This window comes from Melospiza melodia, chromosome 16 (genome assembly GCF_035770615.1).
Source record: "Melospiza melodia melodia isolate bMelMel2 chromosome 16, bMelMel2.pri, whole genome shotgun sequence".
NCBI lineage: Eukaryota > Metazoa > Chordata > Aves > Passeriformes > Passerellidae > Melospiza > Melospiza melodia.
In genome coordinates this window covers 9,484,258-9,508,657 of record NC_086209.1, presented here as the reverse complement: position 1 = coordinate 9,508,657, position 24,400 = coordinate 9,484,258, and the positions used below count along the sequence as shown (strand labels likewise).

Below are 24,400 nucleotides of genomic sequence, written 5' to 3'. Positions count from 1 at the left end.
ATGCAGGGAAATGTAGGGGCAGATGAACTGTCGAGGCTCCTAGCTCCCACTGACATGCCTGACTGCCTTCACAAAGTGATGAGAAAGTACAAAAGCGATTCAGATACTCAAACAACTTGCTCCGAGTCACACAGGAAATGTGAAGCAAAGACCAGGTGTCCAAAAATCACACAAGGGCTGCAGCTCCTGAACCAGCTCCCTTTTCTCTTGTCTGGCAGATATTTCCTGCCATTGTGAAAGCTGCTTTCCTGGTGAGACGCCCTTGCCTATGACAATGTGTTGTTCCCCATTTAAGGGTCAAATGGGAGCTCCTTGATCAGGCCCTGCCTTTTGGCAGCTCAGTGAGAGGAGCTGTGCATGATGGTGGGCTGTGAAAAAATTGAGCAGCAAGTGTTGGCAGCACTCTGCAGAGAGTTGTCATAGCAGGAAATTTGCCACTCAGACTTGCATTGGTATTTCCCAGCACCCCATGGCTGTCACTGTGGAAACAGAACAATTACAGGTCAAGGGCAAATGGGCCCTGCCCTTCCTGAGACCCCAAAAGGCTGCACAGCCAAACAATATCACACTCTGGGGGATAATGGGACTGTGGTGTAGGCTGGAGGATCAGCATGGAGAGGATTGGGAAGGACACCAATAGCAGCAGTGACTTGGTCTGAGCCTGAGCCTCTCGTGCGGCTGTAAGGAGCTTGCAGAGCAGCCTGGTCAGCCTGGAAGGGGTCAGAGATGGGATCTGCCTATATGTACTCACACTGCTGCCCAAACCTCAAGAACTATCTGTTAATTTTATGTTTTGGTGGGGAAATGAACCCATGAATTTCATTCCCAGCATAACACAGGGTATGAGCTCCCATCAGCTCAGGCCTGACAGGTGGTGAGCAGTCAGCAACACATTCTTTTAGAAGAAGAAATCCTGATTAGAAGTGTTGCTGAATCCTTGAAGATTATTTGGATTCCTTTTCCATGCCCTGGCTTGTGCTTGTGGAACAATCATTTCCCATTGTTTTTATCCTGTTGCTAACATATTTTTTTTTTCTGGTAGTTCAATCCTCCTGCCTGGCATTACTGCTGAGAGTTGATGTAAAGAGATTTGACTTAGAGAAGTGTCACAGTCTACACTCAGGATATTTTTGTCCTGTTCATTATTATTTCCTAATAGTATTTCAGTAGGAGGCTTGCCATTGCTGATGCAGCTGTACCTTCCATTTGGTTTGTCAATTACAGCAGAATTAGCCTGCAATTTGCAGAATGTGCAGGTTGTAATGTATTTGGCATTGAACAGCAATAGTCAAAATGTAAGAAATAGCAATTTAACCCAAGACACAGCTGCTCACTCACCTGCAGTATATCACAGCCACATTTGATAAAGCCTGTATCAGTGCTAAGTACAAACTCTGGGCCCATCCCAAATTCTGACTCTAGCTGGATGAAAGACTGATGTAGGCACACCTTGGCTGATTGTGTAGCTGAGTAGTTGTTACTCATTGTTTGCTTTCCTCAACTTAAAACTATTTTATTAAATGAAGAATTATTCCTGAAAGGATGGTAGCTACAGGTTTCCTAAGTTGCATATAATACAATATATTACAATTTTGATCCAGTATGTTACATCTTAAATTATAATTGCGTGTTCAGGTGGGAAGTATAGCACTGACATAGAATCAAGGTCATCTCATCCAGATTTGTTTAGAGTATTTCTGTTCTACTGGCAGCAAAATTTTCCATATTGCAACACACTAAATACCATATTTTTTTTTCTGGTCACAATCAAGAGAAATAAGCAGATTGCAGTTACAAGTATTTTAGAGGGAGAATCACACACTTTCAAGAGATCCAGGAGGGGAAAATCATTTGTAAACTGTGGCTAATGATGAGAAAAATACCCCCTGAAAATTACAATCATAAAATACTGTGGGTGGTTCAGAATACACTCAACAAGAACTAACCAGTGCAAGACTACCAGATGTCAGGGAAACCTTATGGATCAATCCCCCCAGTGCTCCCTCCTGGCTCCTGCAGCTCTCACTGCAGGCACAGGGAAAGATGTGCCTATAAAGATCCATGGGAAGCACTGCTGGGGAAAATTGCAGCAGAATTCCCCCATCTGAAACTCATTTCACGGCAAATTCACACATTTGGACGGCTGTGCTTGCGATGGGTGATTTGCATTTTCATTCCATAAAGTCAGTTCAGTGTGAGAAGGCCCCGGGTTAGTGCTAATCCCCCTCTCCTTGAACAGCAGGGCACAATCCCCTGTCCCTGCAGCTCTCCTGGACTGGCAGGGAGGCTCAGAGGGCTCCTTTGCTCCCTGGGTCCCGCTGCTGTCCCTGGAGGCTGCAGGACTGGGCACTGCTCTTTTTAAAATGCTTTCAGCAACCCATTCAGTCTTGGATTCAGTCTTGGACTCTATATCCTTTCACCACCACCTGGCAATTCCTTCCCATTTTCAACCTATTCACAATAAAATTAACGGTGCTAATGCAAACTCTGGAAGAAAGGCTTGTGACTGCTTGTGGAAAATATGGTTTAGGAAATCACACCACACAGCTGAACATAAAGTTGGATTTTCACCCTCCCTCTGAATGAGGCTGCTATTTCTATTTCAGGCTGAATTTCAGAAAGGACTGGGAGCCTGAAAGCCTGCATGTTGTCCTCTCACAAGTTTAAACAAAAAGATAATCTCTCTACAAACCTGGCTCTGCCCTGGTGGCTTGGCACGTTGCTGAATTGAGTTTCACATTTTGTTCCAAGTAGGAAACATATGCATGAAAATAGAGGAGGTTGCCAGCTTTGGCTTTCATTGTTTAGGTAAAACAATACTAATATACAATGCAAAAATATATTTAATATGGTAAAATGGTAAACACAACTATATTGGAAAGACTGGCACCATATCTTACTGAATACCAGAACAATAGCTTGAATTTTAATTGGAATAAAATTATTTAGTTTTATGAGATATATAACAAAGTACCAAACACTTCCTTGTAAATAGCATATGTTTGCCCTGAAAATTTTGTTGAAAATTCTGGCTCTACTAAAAATTTGCCCTTTTCTTCAGCAACTAATTGGATAACATTTTCAAATTCCATTTTTGACTATTGGAAAATTCTGCCAAATATTTTGAAGACAGGAGACTTACATTTTCTGTAAAAAGTTACAGAAAATGCATCTTCTCCCACCTACTAAATTTTAAAATATTCCTGACATCTTACTAAATGCTAGATGTCTTGATGACCATGTTATTCACACAGGCACTATACTGAAAATAATAAGATTAAGCAGAGGAGATATTCTCTATAACAAATATGTGTGGAAAAAATATTGATTTTAATAAATACTCTTTATTTAAACAATTGAGATCATGGCCCTTTCTACAGTGGCAACAAGTAACACAGCAAGCTGTAAACATTATATACATTTATAAATGTTATATATAATTAAAGCAAATTTATACCATTAAGAAGCTTTTGGCTTTAAGCATTAATGAATGGGAGGGTTAAATTACTAGATTTTAGGACATAACATATAAAAAGCAGAGCCCATAGGTACCCCTTTACTTTACACTGCCACTTACAGTCCAGATTTACGTTTTGAGATCTATAAACTCAGATACAGTCCTGGAGTGAAATCAGCAATGCCAGGAGCAGGACTAGTGTCAGTGTTAATTTAATGTCCCTAAGTGCTCAGCAGCAGATTTTACCTTGCCACAAGGGCAGGCTGTGCTTTTCTTTACTTTGCAGCCCTGCTACTGATGCAGATCTGCCTCCCAGCACTGCCTTGGTGAGGTTGGTTTTGTCTTTTGCTGCTTGTTGTGGCATTTCCATCCCCTGCTTGCTGTGGTATTCCCCTGCCCTGTTTGCTGTGGTGTTTCCATCCCCTGCTTGCTGTGGTGTTTCCATCCCCTGCATGTTGTGGTATTTCCCATCTTGGGGTGTTTTCCTGCCCTGTCCTGCTCTGTCCCCCCTCCCTAGGGCTGCCACAGGTGTCACAGCTCCAGCCCTGGCAGTTACACCAGGGGCAGGGAGGAGCCACCACAGCCAGGCTGCTCAGGCAAGCAAACAGAGCCAGGTGTTCACAGCACTCCTTTGAAGACAGCACAGCTTTAGTGGGTAAACATAAACTTTTTACCAAATGAGCCTATCTCTGCTCTTTTCCTGAGAAGTTTCTCTAGTAGAAGTAATTTCCCTCACTTGAACTTAATAATGTAAGTATAAAATCATGGAAAATAGGATGCCATACATATTTTTAACTTTTTATTTTTCCCATTTAGCCCTTAGCAATATGCCCTTTAGTGCTGCATTTAAGTTTGAAATAATAACTACCAGCCAAGGATCTTGAGAACTTTCCAGCACTGAGTGATCTCTATTTTACATATCCACAAACTGAGGCTAACACTGCTCTGCTCACCCAGGGTCCAGCACAGAAGCCCAGCTCCTGCTCAGACCTACATCTGTGCTTCATTTCATGCTCTGAGTCACCTGGCTGGCCCCAGTGTAAAGCACCTAAGCAAATGTTTGCAAGCTGAAGCCTCTGTTGACTCTTCACAGGCGAGGCTGCAGCCTTGCAAAGCCAAATCCAACTCCTGAACCCAGCCTGGGCCACACCTTGAGCCCCAGGCCACCCACAGCTGAAGTCACTGAAATGCTCAGGGACACTGCCTGGCCAACCAAGATGTGCCCAGGGCAGGATTCTTGATTGAAATTTTAAATTCACTATATGAGTAAAGGTCATGGATGCCTGTTACTTTTAGGCAAAACAGAATTATTGATAGAGTTCTTATGAAAATCTTCTCCAAAAAACATGAACTTGTGGCACATTGGTCAGCAACAGGGGACAAGGAGGGAAAGCCCAAAGGAGGAAAGACAAGAAAAGTGACCTGAGCACAGATGTGTCAGCTCCTTCCACGCTGACACCCCAAATTCAGATGATCAGTAGTCCCAATAGCAGCACAACTCAGCTGCTCAGCACAAGGCAAGGCACAGCCAGGGCACTGGGCCACCCCAGGTGAGAGGCAGAGAAGGGCCAGCCCTGTATGTGGGGGTTTCCATCAAAGCCTCTGAAAGAACAAATTCCCCTCCATGTAGGCTGAGCAGTTCAGGGGACACCTTCACACACTTTGAGCCGCAAGACCCCTGAGATGCTCCCGCAGAGCTGTCAGTGCTGCAGGGGACACCAGCCTGGGAGCAGAGCAGTCCATCCCAGCCCATGAGAAAGATGAGCCTGTGGGAAGCACCTCCTGAGACAGTGCAGGAAAACTTCCTGCAAAGAAAGGGCCTCTCTCATCCATAAGCATCTCCTTTTGCCTACAGCTGATTGTTTAGAACTGAGTTTTATCTAGCACTTGGATGCCTGAGCAGGCACTGTAAGGAACAGCTCCATGGGGAGCAGAGGCAGCACCTGCAGAGCAGAGGGATGGAGCTGCTGGTGTTTGTCACTGCCATTGCAGTGACTCTGGGCGTCAGTGGGACCATGGGACACGTGTCACTGCCATTGCAGTGACTCTGGGTGTCACTCAGACCATGGGACACGTGTCACTGCCATTGGAGTGACTCTGGGTGTCACTGGGACCATGGGCACTGCCTGTGGCTATCACAAAGTGCAGACAAGAAGAAAATAATCAGGCTGTAACTGGGGTGTTTGTAGCAAACATTAGACTTTAATCTTAGTGTGTCTAATTTTAGGTAGAATTTAGGAATAAGCTGGTTTCACCTTGTGGCTGACAAGGCCTGAGGTACTTTCTGCACAAAGCACTGAACATGAGGCACCTGCCCTCGTGATCAGCACGGATGGTAGGTGGGGAGCTGTGTGAGAAATGGCTCTTTGATTTTGGGGGAACATTTAAAGTCTCATTTAACTCTCAGATCAGCACATTTTTACTCAAATGCAGCATTCCCCATGCCATGGTATTCTGAGTATGGATGAAAAGTCAGTCAGTCTTTGTCAAAAGACGGTGTATGTGACAGATGCACGGGGAAGATGTAGCTGGAGATACAAGGTAAGAAAACAATCCCCATAATCTTAAGGGGGAAAGAGAGCTAAATAGCTTCTACTAGATGTGTGCTACTGTGAAACCTGTATTCATATTCTGTATTGAAATCTGAAAAGCCGCACATGACTGAAATAAGTTGAATTGGATGCATGATCCAGAATTTTTAACTCACCCTATTTTTTATTGCATTTTTTCTGTCAAAATTATTTTGGATGTAGCTTTTGTGGGGGGGGTTTTCCTTCCCACCTATTCTAGGTGGCTGAACTGGCACCTTCAGGAATATTCTACCCAAAGGGTATCTGTAGGGTGTGTGCACCCACAAGGATCCTCTGGGCTGAATGTGAGCCAGGCTGGGCAGCCCAAATTTGGGGCTACATATTTACATAGAAAAAAAAAATCATCCTGGATCTCCTTTCTAGAATATAAAACCATTTTGAGATGTGATGGATACCAAGGACACTGAGCTGAACCAGCTTCCTCTCTGCTGTCAGCTCAGGGTTCCAGCCCTAATCCATTCCAAACTCTCTGACTGCAGCAGGGTTCCCATCTCACCATGAGGTACAGGGACAGCCTAATGTAAACTGACATCTAATAATAACTGCTGAAGGGCAGTTACACCAAATGCACTGAGAAAACACATTTGTTCTTGGTGGGAATTATTCACTAAAAGTTCAGCCACAAGAATGATACTGTGAGAACATGAAAGAGCTGCTCCTTCAATATATTTGCATCAGTTAAAGCTGCTGAATGATTAATCCTCTAAAGGCTTCTGACTCCCTTCCTTTCTTCTTCTACCAGTGCACTATTGTGACAAGACACTTGTCATTATTAATACCTCCAATTCCCTCTGCAAAAAGCCCAGTAAGGGATATCCCTGTGATATCCCTACTACCTTCTGCAGATCAGAGTTTTGACAAAAATGTGTGAAAAGAAGCTGGGGATGAAAGAAGAGATTTGGGCCCAGACTCAGTCATGCGATGTGTCAAAGAAACCAACACATGTGTGAACATTTGCTTTCTTAGCTAGCTGAGCTCAGAATCTGAGCTTTGGGCCTTCATTAACACTCTGACTGTGTGGCATTTGTTCTCTCATTAGATGGTAAGATGCTTAAGGAAGTGATGAACATTTCCCCCCTTGTTATTTTATAAATTCTGTCTGTCCTCAGAATTCATAAAGAGATCACAATCTCAAACAAGTGAAATTCTTAATATCCTCCATTTTCTAGTAGCTTGAGAAAATGTCAAACAGAAAATGACAGCCCAATGACAGGGCCCTCTGGATGCTGGAGCTTTCCAGCTCTCCAGGCAAAGACTGAGTCACACACTGAATCCATCAGAAAAACATCATCCAACAGGATCCTAGAGCTTCACATGTGGTGGAAAGGCAGGTACTGGAAAAGAGGTCATGTCCTGAAAGTGTCCTCCAGTCAGGAAATCAGGATTCTGTGGAGATTAGTAGGACACTTTTATTGCCTCTCCAAGTGCATCTCATCACTCTGATATCCATAAGTACTGGGCATGTAGAGCATTGTGATGCAGAGACTCCAGGAGATGGGGATGGGAGGAGTATTGACCTGGAAATTATGAAGGAGTCCATCCAAAGCCATCTGAAAGACACATATTTACACAAATTCTAGTATATATTTGTCCTGCCAAAAGAAGAAGAGAAGCAGAGAGAGGCATGTTTCTTCTAATTTCCTGCCTGCTTCTTCACACACCCCCTTCACACCTGAAGGAAGATTTTTCTACGGAAGTTGTACAACAAAAACCTGTAGGTGGGTTCTACACACTCTGCTGAACATCTGGCAGCTTTTCAAAGTCTTCAGCTCTGCTGACTGCTTCCTCTGTGCAAATGTATTCCACACCATCACTGGGAGAAACTGCCTGTGGACATGAATGGTAACCACAGCCCTGGTTAGGATGGCTGGGCAGCAGCTCTGGGCACTGCCTGGCCACAGGCTGAACAACCAATAAACTGCAGCCCTTTCTGAGGTCACAGATGGGCGACTGTGCTGTTCAGCAGGAACCAGTGTCTCAGATTGTGAAGTTATTAGGGACAACAGTTTTAGAAGTGATAATCTCCACTCCTTCTTCTGTCAGTTGTTTGATTAGTCACCCAGGCAGCTGCTTCCAGGAAATGTGAAAAGGCACCATTATATGATAACTTGCCTGAACAAACTCGCTGGTAAGGAGAAGCAACAACCATTAATGCACCCTCAATATTGTTTCTGCTCTGGTAAATCATCAACTTCACTACAGCTGCTCATGAGGACATGAAAAGCTTGTTTGAAGGGAAGTATAGCAGATTTCTTTTGTATTTTTTTGCATTCAAGATGATGCACTTAAAATATATTTATCACACAAGATTTAAAAGGTTTCCAGAAGAAGTCTACCATTGCCTAAATATACAGTTTTCCCATACATACATTTTAGATAATATGGAAAGAAAAGTCAGTGATGTGTGTCTGTAGGAGAAAACATTAGCTGGCAGTTGCCCAAAACCAGAAAGTTTTTCATAACTTCAAAAGGAAACAATTTTTTTACTTTTGAATCAAAACAGAAACACTTTTGCAAAGATTTTCATTTCAGTTTTCTGAAAGCAAAAAACCAGCTTTTCAAGGACAGCATAAAACCACTTTGAACCAGGGTTTAAAATATCCATTTTGAGTATATTGTTTAAAATGGACTATGAATTCACAGCCAATTAACTGAAACATATTCCTCTTAAATGAAATTTCCTGTGTACACAGTCCAATCATACCTCTGGGACAAGAGATACACTCAGCAATTAATCAGAACATTATTCAGCCTTTTTGGTGTTTACCACCTTCCTTCAGGCAATGAACTCCAGAGCCAGGGAGATAAGCAGGGAACAGGAGAGAACAGAGAACAGGTAGGAGCCTGCAGAGGAGCTGAACACATTGCCTGAGAATGTTTCACTGCTTTATGTCCATGGCTGACAAAAAGTGATCCAGTAAGAAATTCTGTTTGAATCTATGAAGAGAAGAAATAATCTCTGCTGTGTTGACACCTGCCTCAGATTGAACAGCATACACAAAATATTTTCTCTGCATTCATTGATTCAGAAAGAGAGAACACAGGATTAGTTTTTCAGTGCATTGTATGAGGACTTGAGCATGTAACTCACCCTGACTCCAGGTCAAATACACCAAGGAGCACTTGCTCCTCTGCAGGGTTTACTGGCATGCCCTGGCTGCATTTACAACTTGCAGTGCCAGTCTTATTCCCAGGAAGATGGGCTGTGTCTAAATGAGCATTCCATGGACCCCTTCTGCTACTCTTTACTCTCACATAATTCCAGATCACTCTGAGGTAGATTGAGTAGAATTTAGTCCCTTTGTCCAACAACCAAGCCTTTAATAGGGTATGATGGGCCTGACACTCCTCTCAAGCTGCAGCAAGACACACATTACCTCATTTAGATCGCTGTAGAGCTTAATGTCACATTAGTGTAAGGAGCTGATGGAACCCCTTTCACTGCCCTACTCCAAGAGTGCAGCTGGAGAGGAGATGGAAATCCAGCCCATCACTGTTGAGAGCTATCCAGGATATCAACCTCAGAAGAGGCTGAAGTCAGAATTCACGGTTCTTGTAACTTCAGACTCTTGCAAGAAACAGTGATAAATAATACTCAGCTATTGCTCACACTCAGAAAAATGTAGAATGAAACTAATGTGGCCTGTGTGCTTTTGTGATTTCAGGTAGACAAATTTATATGAGTGATTTGTTTAAACCAAACTCCCTATTTTGAACACTCTCCTTCCCCACGGAATACAGTGTGTCCATCCAGACTCTGGTTTGGCAGTAGAGTTCCATCTCTAAACATTTGCAATGCACAAAATCAGTTTTAAAACCGATGGTGTTTCATGTACTCAGTGGAAACTGGGAGCAGTATCCAGCTTCAGCACTTTCTAACCAGGTCTGTCATCGAGCTGACCTCTTACACTTCCCCAGTGTGCCAGCAGTGTTCCACACCTTGGGAATGCTTTGGTGTTCAGAGCCCTGCCTCAATTGTACCTGGTGTTTGTAATCCTGGGGCAGGGAAAGATAAAGTCTGGCTGAGGAGTATGCAAAGCTGCTCTTGAGAGAGGGCCAAGCTGCAGCCCTGGACCTGCTGGTGCTGTGCAAGCTGATTCTGACCTTCATTCCAAAGCCATATCTTTGCATAAACCAGCTGTGCTCTGACAGTTTTGGAGTGTACCTTGCTTTAAGCTAATAAAGGCTTTTAGATAACATTTCTTAAAGACTTCAGTCAACACCGTATCAGGGAGGATAAACAGAATTAAGAATTAATATTCTTAATTCAAAATGCAATCAGTTGATCTGTGAAGTAAAGCAAATTGTACTTCTCATCAGGGATCTGCAGTATCCCTAAAAGGCAGGGAACTTTGACCAAAAGGAAATTTTGATACCAGTCAAGTGAGAATGGCCTGTGAAGAGGAGTCTGTGAAACTTTTCCCTACAAGCATTTTCCCACTATTTCCATTAAAACATGCTGTTAGTTCAACTTCAGTGATGATTCTAAAATACTGCCAGTAGGAACAATGTTAGATCTATTTGGTTCACAACCTATAATTCTATATGGACACCTCTCACAAGTTTAGAGAAGTGACTGAGTGTGCTGGAAGTGTTCACTTTGCCTAGGGTGTGTATGTAGACACAGGGGAACATATTGCCTACCCAAATACTGTCATTTTTATACAACACTATCATTAACACCTCAGAAAACAATTAATGAATCGTAGTTTTCCACATCTTTGTTCTTTCAGATCTTGGTTTCAGAGCAGAGTTAGCTTGGACAGAGGGCAGATGCTCCTTGAGAACTACTACACTTACCCCAGGGCAGATGAGATATTGCAGCTCCTAAAGAGATTCAGGGCCCAAGGCTCAGATTGCCATCCAGGCTCTGCAGTGAGCACAATTCTATCTCTCCTCTCCCTCAGCAAACAACAAGTTTGGGCTTATGAGGCCACTTCTACTCCACAATGCTGCTAAGGGCAATTGATGCTACTGAAGTCAGTGAAATCAGTCAATGTTAAATCAGCAATTTTTATTTGGGAGGAAATGCTGCATACCTTAGAAACATTTATCCTTACTATGCCTATCGTTTGGCAAACCATTTTTTTACTATTTAGTAAAAGGGAAACTTCTTGATCCCAAATAGGAACTCCCCAAGCACTGAGGCCAGCAGGTGTTCTTCACTTCCTCCCTGATATAAATTCAAAAAGCAAAGATAGTCCATGACACTGCCGCCAAAGCTGATGACACAAACAAGACCAGCATGGCTGCTATAATAGCAGGTGTGATGACTCTGCTCTGTTCTTGTACTGCATCCTCATGGCTTTCAAATTTACTGCCAAAAGATCAGATGCCTTGTTTGCTTAGACCTTTGTCTTGTGAATTCATTTCAGTCTTCTGATTGTGGAATTTTACAGAATCCTTTCCAGATTCTGTATCTGGAAAGCTCTGGAGCCCCCCACTTTTTCTAATGACAGATACATATAGTCTTCTCATAATCTTCTACTCAGCCTCTTATTAATGCTATTACAAATTATCAGTGCTTCACTTAATACCATTATTCACTGTGCATGACTTAGCATTTTTTCACAGAATCGTCATTTGATGGTCAATGGTATGGCTTTTGTTTTTGCAATTGCATCAGTCTGTGCTTGGAGTATGCACAAAGATTTAGCCACTGTCAATTACACAATTAAAAATACCATTTCTGAAAAGCTTGTTTTTTAAGGACCTTTAGAAGTATGTATTCAAATGTAATATGTTTTCATTTCTGCTTTCTTGAGGGAGGAGGCAAGAAAAGGGGGGACATTGCTTGGCTTTAATCAGAAATCAAATATATTCTGAGTACCAAACAAAGCAGCAAGATCTTTTGTTATTAAACTAACAATTGTTTCTTTATCACAGATCTATTATTATTCAGGAGGCCAGTCTTACTCCTACGGAGCATTTAAGAACAGGATAACAGCTTCAACAAGTCCAGGGAATGCATCAATAACAATCTCCAACATGCAGCCCTCAGACACTGGTTCCTACACCTGTGAAGTTTTCAGTCCTCAGGGTGATGCTGGACAGAGTCAAAAATCTGTGGTTGTCAATGTGCTGGGTAAGTGCCTCCCCTCTCTATTGCTGTATTGTCTTTTCCATCCCATATTATGAAACACTGAATTCACAGCTCCAAATACGTAGGGCCAGAGGGAATAACATGCTGTGGTAAACAAGGCCCATGATGCAGAGGGAGCTCCCTGAGTCACTGCTGCAGTTTCCAAGGGCTCTGGAGGCAGCAGAGCCTGGCTGCCCTCTAGCTTCCAGCCACAGCTCACCTGCTCCCACTCCACAGCTGCTCTGCCTCAGCTGCAGCAAACCTCACTCTCCCAACACTGCCCTTCAGAGTCACTTTGTGCTCTCCAAAAGTTCCCTTCTGTAAGCAGGTAAGAGGGTGGCTAGAACTACCCAGCTTTGCTCCATTTTTCATACTGGAAATCAAAGTGATACTAGTTTTGGTTAAAATAAAACACCATTTTAGCTGGGAGTGACAACTTCTCACTGAAACCACCTCATGCAGCCCCAGCACGGTCCAAAACTTTGCTAATTGTACCTAATGTTTATCATAGTGCCTTGCATAAATCTAGGGAGAGGCAGCAGCACAGCCCAAGAGTTCTGACTCACATCAATTCCCAAAACCTCTAGAAACTTAGTATTTATTGGATTAAAGTAGTACAAAGTTTGTTTTGTGTGAAAGAAAGCAATAATTCAACCATGAACAGGCAAAGCAGAAGTGTGAAAAGCAGATGAACTCGGTAGCACTTGCCTATCTTCCAGGGATAAGCAAAAAATACATGTAAACTGATTTCCTGAAAAACCAAAGCACTACTGTCTAAAATTCCCAAAACAAATAGTAAATCTTGGAGCAGTAGAATAAAGGATTACGCTTTTTACATGAAAACCAAGAAAAGTTGGTTTGGGCTACGTTCATTGCTGGTGGTTTCCCTTGACAGTGCTCTAAAGAACCACAAAAGCATTTCTGGAGGTAGGAAATGAAAAACAGTGGTGTAAGTGAAGATAGAATCTTCCCTTTTGTGCAAAGTGAGGACATTATATAAAAATGGATACATTTTTTAATAGAACTATAACTGATTTATTTCCTTCACAACTGTTAATATACTGAAAGAATTGGGCCTTGATCCTCTCCCTCTCTGTGGAAAAGCTCCTGCCTGCCATGTCTAAATAAAAATAATGTTTTTCTTTTTCTTAAGAAAAAGAAAATGTTGTTGTTTTGTGGCAGAATGTTGTATGGTGAATAGTGAGTGGCCCATTACAATGAAAATAATTGATAATTGTAGTCTCAACACCTCCCTAACAGTTAATATGCAAATGAAAGACAATAAAACTGTATCCTAGGCCATGTACATATATTTAATATTACTCAATTTTTTTAATGGGAGAGGCTTTGGTCAGTTCCATAACTGAGACTCTGCTCTTGGATGGAAACTTGTAGATGGGGTTCAGCTCTTTGCTCACAGCAGCTTGTTACCAGAACTTGGGGCGGATGTTTGCAGCCCAGGTGTGCACTCCTGATTTGTCTGTTCTCATTTTACAGTCAAACCATCAAAACCTTTCTGTAAAGTAGAAGGAACCCCTGAGAAAGGCCATCTGATCTACCTCCTATGCAACTGTGAAGAGGGGTTGCCTCGCCCCACCTACCACTGGTACAAAGTTGATGAGAACACCCTCAAGCCTGTGAGAGAACAACTTGGTATGTAACCAGAGGACTAACACACCATGTTCAGAATCTGAAATTCCAGCATTCCAAATGCTGTGTATCACACAGGCTAATAAAAATTAATCCTTCTCTTCCAATAGTCAATGTCACAGGATTGTATTTTTACTTATTCAAATCAACTGACAGCAGTCAAAACCACAGGATGCTTTTTCTATTTAATATATATATATTTTAAAAAGTTGAAGTCCTGTCCATGCCTTTAAATTGTTAAAATGAGAGAAATATATATGTCTTTACATCTCTCTTCCCTTGAAATTTTGAGTGAATTGAAGTTGAATCAATTTGTCATTCAAGTACTAGCACATCCTTCCCTCCCAGAAATTTTCTGGACCTGTTACATTTTCATTTGTGGAGTTACACAGACAACCACAGAATCGGTCTGGGTAAAACACCAGCCAGACTGGTTGGCAGAGTAGGGGCTTCCAATACACCCCTAAAAAATCCACTGGAGCAATTTTCAATGAAGGTAAATATTTTATTTTATAAATATAAAAACCCACATGAATAAATCAATAATTGCTGAACCCTTTTTCTATTATATGAATAGCTCTTTGTTACCCACTACAGAGAACTGTTTGCCTCTACAGAATAAAAAACAGTAATGTGTACCTGCTCTCCACTTGTCACAGATCCAAACTCTGGCATCCTTTACATTGGCAACCTCACCACCTTTGAAACTGGCTACTATCGGTGCATAGCCAGCAACCAGCTGGGGAACAGCACCTGTGAGCTGGACCTAACAGCAAAACGTGAGTAAAACACACCAAAGCAATCACACCTTTGAGGGAGGACATGCACAGCTTGCAGGAAAATTCTTCAACAACTTTGAAGCTTAGATTTTTTATTTATTTTTTTCAAGTAAGAACAGAACAGGATTTGGAGAGCTCTGGACTTTTCATCCAGGCCTGCCCAGGCTTTATGACGACCTAGAAAACAGATTTAACATCCTCACCTTAATTTCCTTCAAGGAGCAGGAGCTGGACCTGGTTCTGACTGCAGAATCTTTGCTGAGAACAGACAGACAAGGAGTTTTGAGCAGTTTCTTCCAGCCAACAGCCCCACTGAGGTCTCCCACCCCAGAATTACAACCATCAGTGAAATGTGGCAATGCAAGGATCGGGGCACTGGAGATGTGACCACTAGCTGAAAGACAGAACTAAAGGCAGCCTGGATTTCAGGATGTGTTTGCAATGATTGAAAAGCAAAGGCTTTTAGCTATTGTCAGTATTACAGCCCAATAATTCCCTTAGCCAGGCACAAACGGAGTTTGTTGGGATGGGGAGCTACCCAGTGAGAGAGGAGGCAGTAAAAAACCCCCCAAGCACAGGGCTCTCACTTTACTGGAGCATCTTTGGCCACCCTCCTGCAAAGAGTTCTTTGAATCCAATCCCTTCTTTCTGCTAAAGGCTCCTGCACTAAATTTCCATAGGATTTTGCTATACTACTACCTTATAAAAAGTAATTTTTTTTTTCTTTCCAGATTCAGATGGTGGTATTGTTGCTGGAGCACTGATTGGAGCAATTCTGGCAGCTGCTATAATCTGCATTATTGTCTGGGTCTTAACCAAGAAGGCAAAAAATAGGAAGTCACCAAATAATGAGATGCAGTAAGAATTTCTGTTTACTTCATTTTAAGACAATTATTTTTGTAAAGCACTGCTGTAAAGAACTAAAGTGAAATGCATAATACAAGTTTTGAGAAAACTTCCAGAGTGAACATCTGCTTTTGGGGGATTTTTACCTGTTGCTCTTTTAACAGAAGGTGCCATTGCCCTCTTCCCTATTTTAACAGGCAGCTTCCACTTAGCAGCATCTGAAACAGTGAAGTAAATGTTTTTAAACAACACAAACTAAAGTGGCAAGTTATAAAAACAGCTCTTTAGAGTTAAACTTAATGGGGTCTGTTAAAAGCAGGTCGAGGAAGTAAAAAAAGAAAGAGCAGCTAAGGGTCACCTCAGGAAATTTACTAATATTTAAACACAGAGGGCTCAGGTCAGTGCTATCTGAAATTACAGGACACACACTTGGGATACTCCCAGGCATCTCAGATTGCAGGAAACACAAGGTTTAGACAACAGAATGGAGCCCAGAATGTCCATTTTGATCCTGTCCTGGAGATGTTTTCTTCTCTGTGCTTTGGTTGCTCATTTTTCCCCTAAATTGCCAAATCTTCAGAATAGGGATAATCTCATGCACTGTGTAGACTGTTTTCAGCCCATTTATGTAAAATGCTAAATAACTACATACAGTTGAGGCCAGAAAAAAACTGTGACTTCCCTGTAGCACAGGTTTAAGACTTCCTAATACAGAATTCTGCTAACCCAGACCAGTGATCAGTCGCTCATGCCCCTGATTTCTGCTTTCAATTGATGCAGCATTAACACCTAGTTTTGTACTTGGATCCTAATAAATCTTACTGCATTGAATTAATCCACTAGCATCTGATATTTTTTACCATGTGAAAGTGCTTCAGTATTGGGAGTTGGTTGATTATTGTTTTGATAAGATAAAAGGAATTAATACCTGTTACGAATATTTTTCTAGATTTCCATATTTTCTAAAATACAAAATATATTTTATATTACCTTTCCAGATTTCAGTTTTTTCATAATTCTTTTCTGACTGAACTCCATTTTTCATGCACTTCAATGGGACCCCAGATCTACATGGAATTTCCCAGAAAGCTCACATGAGGCAGCAGGTTTTGCTATCACTCCTCAGATGCTGCCAGCACTCAGTTTCCACTTCCCTGGCACAACATTTAAACATATTAAAATCTATTTTATTCTAATGGGATCACTTAAACCAGCAATGCAGATGTCTTTCTAGCTAATATGCTGTCAGTCTTTCTGTCTTAGACCAGTGGTGTTGTAACCTTTTCACACTATCTTGAAACAGTCATCATAACATCAGAGTCACTGTTCAGATAGCAAATACAAAGATTCATTATTTTGAAAGACTCCAGTGTACATGAGATTTCAGCATGTGAGATCACAATCCTAATCCTGTCTTTCTGCAGAGAAATGGTTCAGAAACAATCCAATGCAGACTATGTTCAGGTACCCAATGAAGAAAACATTCCTGTGACCACAGTTCCATCAAGCAATGCAACAAATGAATACCCAAGTGTTGAGGAAACAGCAGCTCCTGCAACACCTGAAAATGATGAGAAGCAAGAAGCAGGAAAAGAAGAAACAGCCTAGAGTTTATAATAGAGTTTTCTTTGTCACCTTTGGACCCCTTTGTACAAAAATTGTTGTCATTGAATTAACATAGAAGCATGACTAAAACTTGTATTCAAGGCATTTGTATTGCGACCCACTGGGGTGGATTAAAAAGGGTCTGTTACACAGGCACTTTGTAAATAGCAGAAGATTTGGCCTTTAAAATGAACCAAATTTCTTTTATTATCTAGTTATACTGCATAAAAAAATTAAGTATAAAAAGAGTATCATCAACATCAAACTATTTTGCAAAACTAATTAGGAAATGGGCTGAAGCATTTGTCAAAGTAAGAGCTTTCCAGTGAACTCTCAGTAATGCTGTGTGTGCACAGAGTTCAGAACCACAGCAGTCTTGTCCAGAAACAGTGTTAGCCAGCCTGCTTCATGTGCACCAAGTAATCATGGCCAGTACATTGCAGTATTTCAAGGAACTGATTTTGCACATCAGAAGTAAAAACAGGTTACATTATTGTCATCAGAATGCTGAAACATCTGTCAACACCTTAACAGATGTTAAGACCTGAGTCAAGGTAATCTTGCGTGTCTGAATTCCACCTAAGCTAAAAAAAAAAAAAAAATCCTGGAAAATTTTACCCCGTTGCTGCCTGACATGGAAAACATTCTGTCAACAGTGACCTCCTTGGCCTAAAGCTCCCAAGGGTGCCAGTGTTCCAGAGCTGTCTGTTTCAGCAATTCTGATTTTCAGTTTAATGGAACTGGCATTTGGGTACTCAGCAGCACATTCCTCATGACACACAGATAGAGTTGCTTTCAAAACTTAGAAGTGACACTGCCTTCTATACAGCACACGAATTTTGATTGCTTCCTCTGTCTGAGATGATTTAAATCTCTTTCCAGGCTAGTCCTACCCACTAAGCAATATACTCAGGCTACTTTTCTTCTGTTCTCTTATCCCAGTGTAGCAATCTGTCTTTTACAGATGAAAGCATCAAGAGGAAGGTAAGTGGTGCACAGCACACCAGCAATGACACTGAGAGCAGCAGTTGAGCCATGAGTGCCCCCTTGGAAGAAGAAAAGGGAATTAAACCATACACATCTGGGTCACCAGACAATCCTTCTCCCTGGGCCTCATTTCTAATGTTACACAAACTCAGTTTTTCATAAAGGCAAAGATAACCCTTCCAGAAAAGCTCAAGGACCATTTGCTCAGGCAAATGCAGACCCACAGCCTTGCTGATACAGGCAGACACTGCTTTCAGTCTCATGCACTGCAGGAAAACATATCTGGCTCAGGTATCTCAAGATTTTTGGTACTTAAGTCCTTCATAGGATCATTATATTCATAAATCCTTTGGTGACTGTTCCTAGACTATGAGCATTAGTTATATGTAACATTTATCTTTAAGATTTCTGGGCTAAAATTTTCAGCTTCAGTTCCTACAGCTCTAAGTTTTTTTTTCAAAATAGTGACTTTAAAAAATATATATAAAAGGAAAAAAAAAAAAGTGGATTAAATATTTAAGGATGTAAGGCATGAGATCCTAGTTAATATTTATTTTGGATCTTTAAGCATAATTGTATTCATTGCTCCTTCCTCAGTTTTCTGACTTCCAAATATTTTTGTTTGATAGGTGTGTTCCCTCAAAGTGTTAGCTTCATTCCAGATTAAAATAGCATTAATGGTATTCTTCTAGCACTATTTTAGCCAAAAACTGTTTGTGCCAGTCTGTGAGGGTCACACCCTTGCTAATACCAACTGCCACATTGTAGCAGTGGATGCTCAGACTCCTCTCTCCCCAGAATATCCGGGGTAAATCTCAAATTGGGATCTATACAGAAATCTCCTTAACCAGGCAGCTCTTATTGACTCTGTGCCAGGCCAAATTCCTCCCTCCCATCCTGCCATCCAGGTTAAGCAGCTTACTGAAAAGATCTGATATTGACAGCCAATTTGTGCAAACCTGCAGGATGATGACATTAAACACACTCAGAAACAGCAAAGGAACAGTCAGTACTACCTGCTGCTCTTTGAGTGCTATTTCTTACTGAAGGTGTTTCCTGATTATATAATTCAAATCAATTATTGGTCCAAAGGCTTGGCTGACAACAATAATTTAAAATACTTTATCTGACATTCCTAAGCATTCTTTTACTCTTGCCCTTCACAGGAAAAGATTAATAGCTTCTTGTCACTGCTTTAGCTGCATTAGCTCTTCCAAAGCCATTTCCTGCATGTATGTTCTTGTCACATTGTTCTTACTGCTACACCTTTCCAGCTTCCACACCTCTGCAGCAGCATTATTGTGATTCAAGAGGGGACTCTATCATGTGGTCATATTTCTTTTAATCCTTCCTCCATCTCACTTCCCACATTGATCTGCTGGTATTCCTTACCTAACTTGCTACAATAAGATAGGAGCTTATGCTGGTGAAGTTGTCCCTAACTTCTGTAGACAGTACAGCCTTCCTAGAACACCACAGCTTTTATATTTGTTAAAGAAGTAGAAATTGCTCAAGTTGTGTTTAAGTTTTTACATAAAAGAAAGGAATAATTCACCACAATCTTGACTAATGACTCCTCTCATACTTCTAACCAGTGAGTAATAGATGATAGTAAAAAGGCAAAATAAGAAGCAAAACAGGCTGCTAGGAGCAAGGAGATAAAGAAAATAACATGTATTGGAAAATAACATGTATTTGGAGTTTCTTACCATAGTATGGTGTTTCCTGTAAGCCTTCTGGCAGATGTTTGTTCTCATTTTGGTGTTTATCTAATGTTTATTAAGAAGGATGGGGCACCATTCCCAGCTCCCCATTGATACTCTTGGCAAAGCACAGGTCCAATTAGGTACTGATCCACGGTGTGTAGCTCTAAAACCCTGCAGAGCTATGCAGGACGCACAAACATTTTTCAGAATAAGCTTTAGATACTCCAACAGTCTGTGCTGCATGGCCCATTTATCTTGCCATAGGGAGTAGGGATCATTTATATGGACATCAGAAACTAAGCCAACATTCAAGCTACCATCTCCTAAGCAGATTTACAAAGCTACAGAGCAGGGTTTTTGCTATGCAAAAACCAAGAATGAACACAGAACTCTTAGCTTCAGCTGCTCTCCAATCAAATTTTCAGCCATGCCTGTGCAATATATAAGAAACATTTACTCAATCAGGTTCCTCCTTCAATCAAGGTCTGCATGGGCAGAGTTTACTGTACAGGCAAGTTATCCCTCCTGCTCTTAATGAGTCTCCTCAGTGAAATTTAACCTGCATTTTGTGTTCTAAGATACATTTAAAGTCCTTGGTGAAGGTATTTGTATGGTTGTAAGTTTCTGTCTTGCTTATCAAAATAAAGTGCATTACCTTAATCCCTACAAGTCAAACTGTAGAAACTGCCAGCTTGCATTTCACCCTTTCCTTGAGGCTGAAGAGCAAACATGTTGCATTTGCATTCTGTGTAATGGATGGCAGGGCTTCCTCTTGTTGTTCACACCCCAAACACATAGGATGTATATTTAGAAAATACTGGTTTTCTTACATGTCAGTTTAATAAAGTTTTATAATACAAAAGACTGTTGTTTAGGAAAGTTCTTTATTTCACAGAATTTCATTCTTTGTTCAAGTGGAACTCTATCCACCAGTGTCAAAAATTATCTTAACAACATCAGGACAGAAGGTCACTTTTCAGGCTCTACTTTGTTAGCTCTGCCTTGTAATAACTTAATATCAGGATTTGCTATGAGTAAATAAAGGTTAAACCAGGCTTCTGTTATAAAATAAGATGGTAAACTGCAAGTGTCAGTGCTGCATATGGGAGTCAAAGAGAACAGAAAAAGAAACCTTCAAAAGGAACAAGAAGAAAAAAATTAAAGTTGAAGTACATCCCAGAGAAGTATCCAGAGCCATCCATTATAAAACAGTGTATTTGCAGAGGTAACCCTGAAACTGTGCCTGCATTCTGCAAGCAGTCCAGGGCACTTCATCAAATACGTGTATTAAAGACTCAGAGAAAAACAGGATAACAACCAGTAACAACAGAAAAGCTTTAAACTTAATACACCAAGAGTAGCAAAAATGGATACAATTATCTAAGTAACTAAGCAAACTGCATTCCACAAAGAGAAATACAGTGTAGCTTAGAATCATCTGGAGAAAGACAATCAGTACCCACAAAACACAGACAAAACCCCACACACAAATCACAAAAGCTAAGAGAAAAAACAAAGACTCTAGAAGAAAACAAATTTGGATTTAAACAGCAAAAACATTTTTGGTCCTGTTTCTTGAAAGAAATAATTCTAAACTGGGATCTGAAGTAGAAGGAATACCACATTTATACACATCACACTGTAAACTGAAAGAAAACTGCAAGATATTGAAAAATACTTTAAAGTCAGTGAACAATTTAATTAACAGGAAGTACAAAGAGTTGTTTTGGCACTGCACTTGAAGGACAGCCTCAAAAAAACATTTCATTACCCACTGATACCATACATGACATCCCAGATGAACTATCAAAATGTGACGTTTGCAATCCTAAGCAGAAGTGCAACAGGAGACAGACTCAAGTGAAGCCCCCTCTAGCCTTCCACCATTCTTTTAAGGATGGCTCCCAGGCCACCCTTGGCCACTTTCAGAGGGGTCAGCTCTTCTTTATTCTCAATGTGAATACTTGCACCATGGGACACCAGCAGCTTTGCCTCCTCCACTCTCTCTTCATCGCAGGCTAAATGGCTGCAGTGAGAACAAGAAGCCCACAGCCACTGTTAAACTGTCCAAGCTTGTAAAGAGCAACAATTACACCTTGTCAAAATGACAGTGTCAGTGTTGGGGGGAGATACATCTGAGAACAACAAATCCACAAGCAGCCAACTACCTAGACAGATTCCAAAGCTTGCTGTCCAGTCCCTCTGCTGTCATTAAGCAACTCAAGAACATTCCTTCTGCTGCTCTCCTTGCAATGTTAAGACAGTTCTTTGGGTTAGGATTTGGCTCTGCAGTCAGCAAAGCTAAAGAGAACATAATCCATGGTGAGAATGGAAAATGGCAATCTCTATTAAATTGAAGGTGAGAAATAAATTGTCTGATGCTAAAAAGTAATGAGTTACTGCAAATGCAGCAAATGCTTTTCTCCATTTGGCACAGCGTCTTAGGAAGAACTGTGTGCATTCCAAGGCCATACTGGGGTTTATGTACAGCTAAAACTTACTGCTTGATTTTATTCACAGCAAAATCTGGATTCCACTGTGGTTTTGACACCAACTTCAAAGTAACTGTTACCCTTACAGATTCAAATTGATCTCTAAGGTGACAATAAAAATCGGGTTGATTGTACTTCAATTGCAACTGATTTTCTTTAGAGAAGCGAAGAAAAGCTTCTGCAATGAGTTCTTGTTTGGCAGGACAGAGTAGACCAGCCTGCAAGACCAGTTTCCTCTGACTCTGATGTCATTAGCTCACTTTCTACCCTGCAGCAACAACCAATGTATTCCAGATTAATACAAAATGGGTTCTACACTCTTTAAGTGGATGCAGTAACACAAGGTAAAGTATGCATGCACAGACCACTATGGTAAAATACTAAGTATGACTTTCTGAAATACTTTTTAATTGCACAGGGATGTGAAGCAAGAGTGTATTTTGAAGCAACAGAAAATTAAAGAAAGAAAAAGACATTGAAGTAATGGAGTTGAATTTCACAGGGATTACTCTATATTAAGCAAAATAAAAATAAAAAATTACTTACAGAGGAGTATTCCCTTCAGAGTCCCGGATATCCAAAGTTGCATTGTGCTGCACAAGGATCTGTACCATTTTTAGGTTTCCTTTGGCTGCTGCTCTGTGTAACGGGGTGGATTCAAAATGATCTGTTGCATCTGGATCTGCCCCATTCTCCAAAAGCATGATTGCAATCTGAGCATGTTGAAAGAGAAAGGAGCAGGGGAGGAGGATGTGGGTTTAATACACCTAAATCCTTCTTCCAAGAACACCACCAGCTCCAGTAGCTTAGGCAAACATACCTCCTGCTTATTTTTGGAGGCTGCATAATGCAGGGGCGTGCAGCCATTCTGATTGACAGCATTTACATGAGCACCCTTAGCAATGAGGGCTTTCACAATTTCATCACGGCCTGCTGAAGCAGCAATGTGCAGGGGAGTCCAACCAGCCTAAAGAGGCAAGAAGAAATCCACATTATTCAAACCATGAGTTTCAGGCATAAAAACATGATAATGTATAACCCAGACAAACCTGAACTACTCACACTGCTCATATTCTTACCAGTGTAAAGCTAAAATATTACTGATTTTCACTAGATGCAAGGTTCATGTCTTCTTACACCCCTGCATTCAGTACCTGGAAAAAGCTGTCAGTTAAATTACAGAAATCACTTCTGCTATGCAGTAATGCATGGTATCTTTGCAGAACACTTTGTCCCTGCAGAATTTACACTAATGCCTTTTTAAGAACAGCAGTAGTAGAAAAGAGTGTTAACAACTTTTCCTATATCCTACTCTCTAAACAGATGAGACATTTCCTTCTTTATGGATCACATTTAGGATGCTTTGTAACGGATACAAATATTCCAACTCTTCCTCTAGAACAGGAGCAGGCCATCTCCTTTCCAACTGTGAAACCACTAAACCTGCACCTGCTTTATTTATGCCTTCCCCAGTGTGAGAGATCTTCAGGCGGCCTCATGATTTGGCACAACATATTTGAGAGATCACACGGAGATAAAGGCAATGTGAAAACCCCAAGAACCACCCAAGCACCCCTGGTTTTGCAACTTCCTTCATAAATACAGCTCTTTTAAAATTCCGGGACAATAACCAGGTCTGAAATCTCCTCCTCACGCCTATTTCTAAACGTGGAATACTTCCCACGGAACAGCCGGGACCTGCCCAAGCGCCAGACACCGCCTGGGGGCCGCGGCGGGCGGCAGGAGGGGGCGAGGGCGAGGAGGGAGCGGCGCAAGCGGCTCCGGGAGGGCTCCGGCCGCCGTCAGAGCCCCTCTGCGGCTGAAACCGTGACAGCAGCGGGCCCGGCAGCACCCGCGGCCCCGGAGCGCCCCGCGGTCCCTCAGACTCACATCGTCCTTGTCGTTGACAGGCACGCCGAGCCCGAGCAGCAGCTCCGCCACGTCCGTGTGTCCCGCCGAGCAGGCCCAGTGCAGCGCGGTGCGGTGATCCTGCGGGAGGGAAGCGGTCAGCGGGGCAAGGACGGGCAGCGGCCGGCAGGAGCCGCCCCCAGGCCGCTCGGGGCCGCAGCCGGCTGACCTGGTCGGCCCGCGTGGCCTGGGCCCGGTCGCGGAGCAGCAGCGCCCGCAGCTCCTCGAGGCGCCCCGCGAACGCCAGGTTACACACGGCCACGTCCGACACCGCGCCCTCCATGCTGCCCCCGCGCC

The 24,400-nt window shown here is 41.9% G+C and overlaps 2 protein-coding genes across 6 annotated transcripts in view; one reads left to right on the top strand and one right to left on the bottom strand.

The window, feature by feature from the left end:
• Positions 1–20,565, top strand: part of VSIG1 (V-set and immunoglobulin domain containing 1) — a 24,371-nt gene extending 3,806 nt beyond the window's left edge. The window contains exons 3-8 of one of the 2 annotated variants that reach the window (XM_063170558.1): positions 5,891–5,998; positions 11,935–12,133; positions 13,628–13,783; positions 14,440–14,559; positions 15,291–15,417; positions 16,830–20,565. In XM_063170558.1, the coding sequence (XP_063026628.1) occupies positions 5,891–5,998; positions 11,935–12,133; positions 13,628–13,783; positions 14,440–14,559; positions 15,291–15,417; positions 16,830–17,013 (894 nt within the window). In that variant the 3' untranslated portion in view covers positions 17,014–20,565. The remainder of the gene's footprint in view (positions 1–5,890; positions 5,999–11,934; positions 12,134–13,627; positions 13,784–14,439; positions 14,560–15,290; positions 15,418–16,829) is intronic. The other variant, XM_063170559.1, reaches the window with a different exon arrangement.
• PSMD10 (proteasome 26S subunit, non-ATPase 10) lies at positions 3,429–24,400 on the bottom strand. Of its 4 annotated transcripts, XR_010029749.1 has the most exons (7): positions 24,273–24,400; positions 24,086–24,184; positions 23,016–23,162; positions 22,742–22,908; positions 15,552–15,623; positions 14,763–14,817; positions 3,429–7,598 (listed from the first exon to the last, which is right to left on the bottom strand). XR_010029749.1 is itself a non-coding variant. In XM_063170562.1 (5 exons), exons 1-5 carry the CDS (start codon positions 24,384–24,386, stop codon positions 15,614–15,616), a joined length of 537 nt encoding a protein of 178 aa, XP_063026632.1. In that variant the 5' UTR covers positions 24,387–24,400; the 3' UTR covers positions 15,446–15,613. The 4 variants fall into 4 exon arrangements, 3 of the variants coding, with proteins under 3 accessions (XP_063026632.1, XP_063026630.1, XP_063026631.1); XM_063170562.1 differs by lacking the exons at positions 3,429–7,598; positions 14,763–14,817 and having other exon boundaries at positions 15,446–15,623; XM_063170560.1 differs by lacking the exons at positions 3,429–7,598; positions 14,763–14,817; positions 15,552–15,623 and adding an exon at positions 20,569–21,729.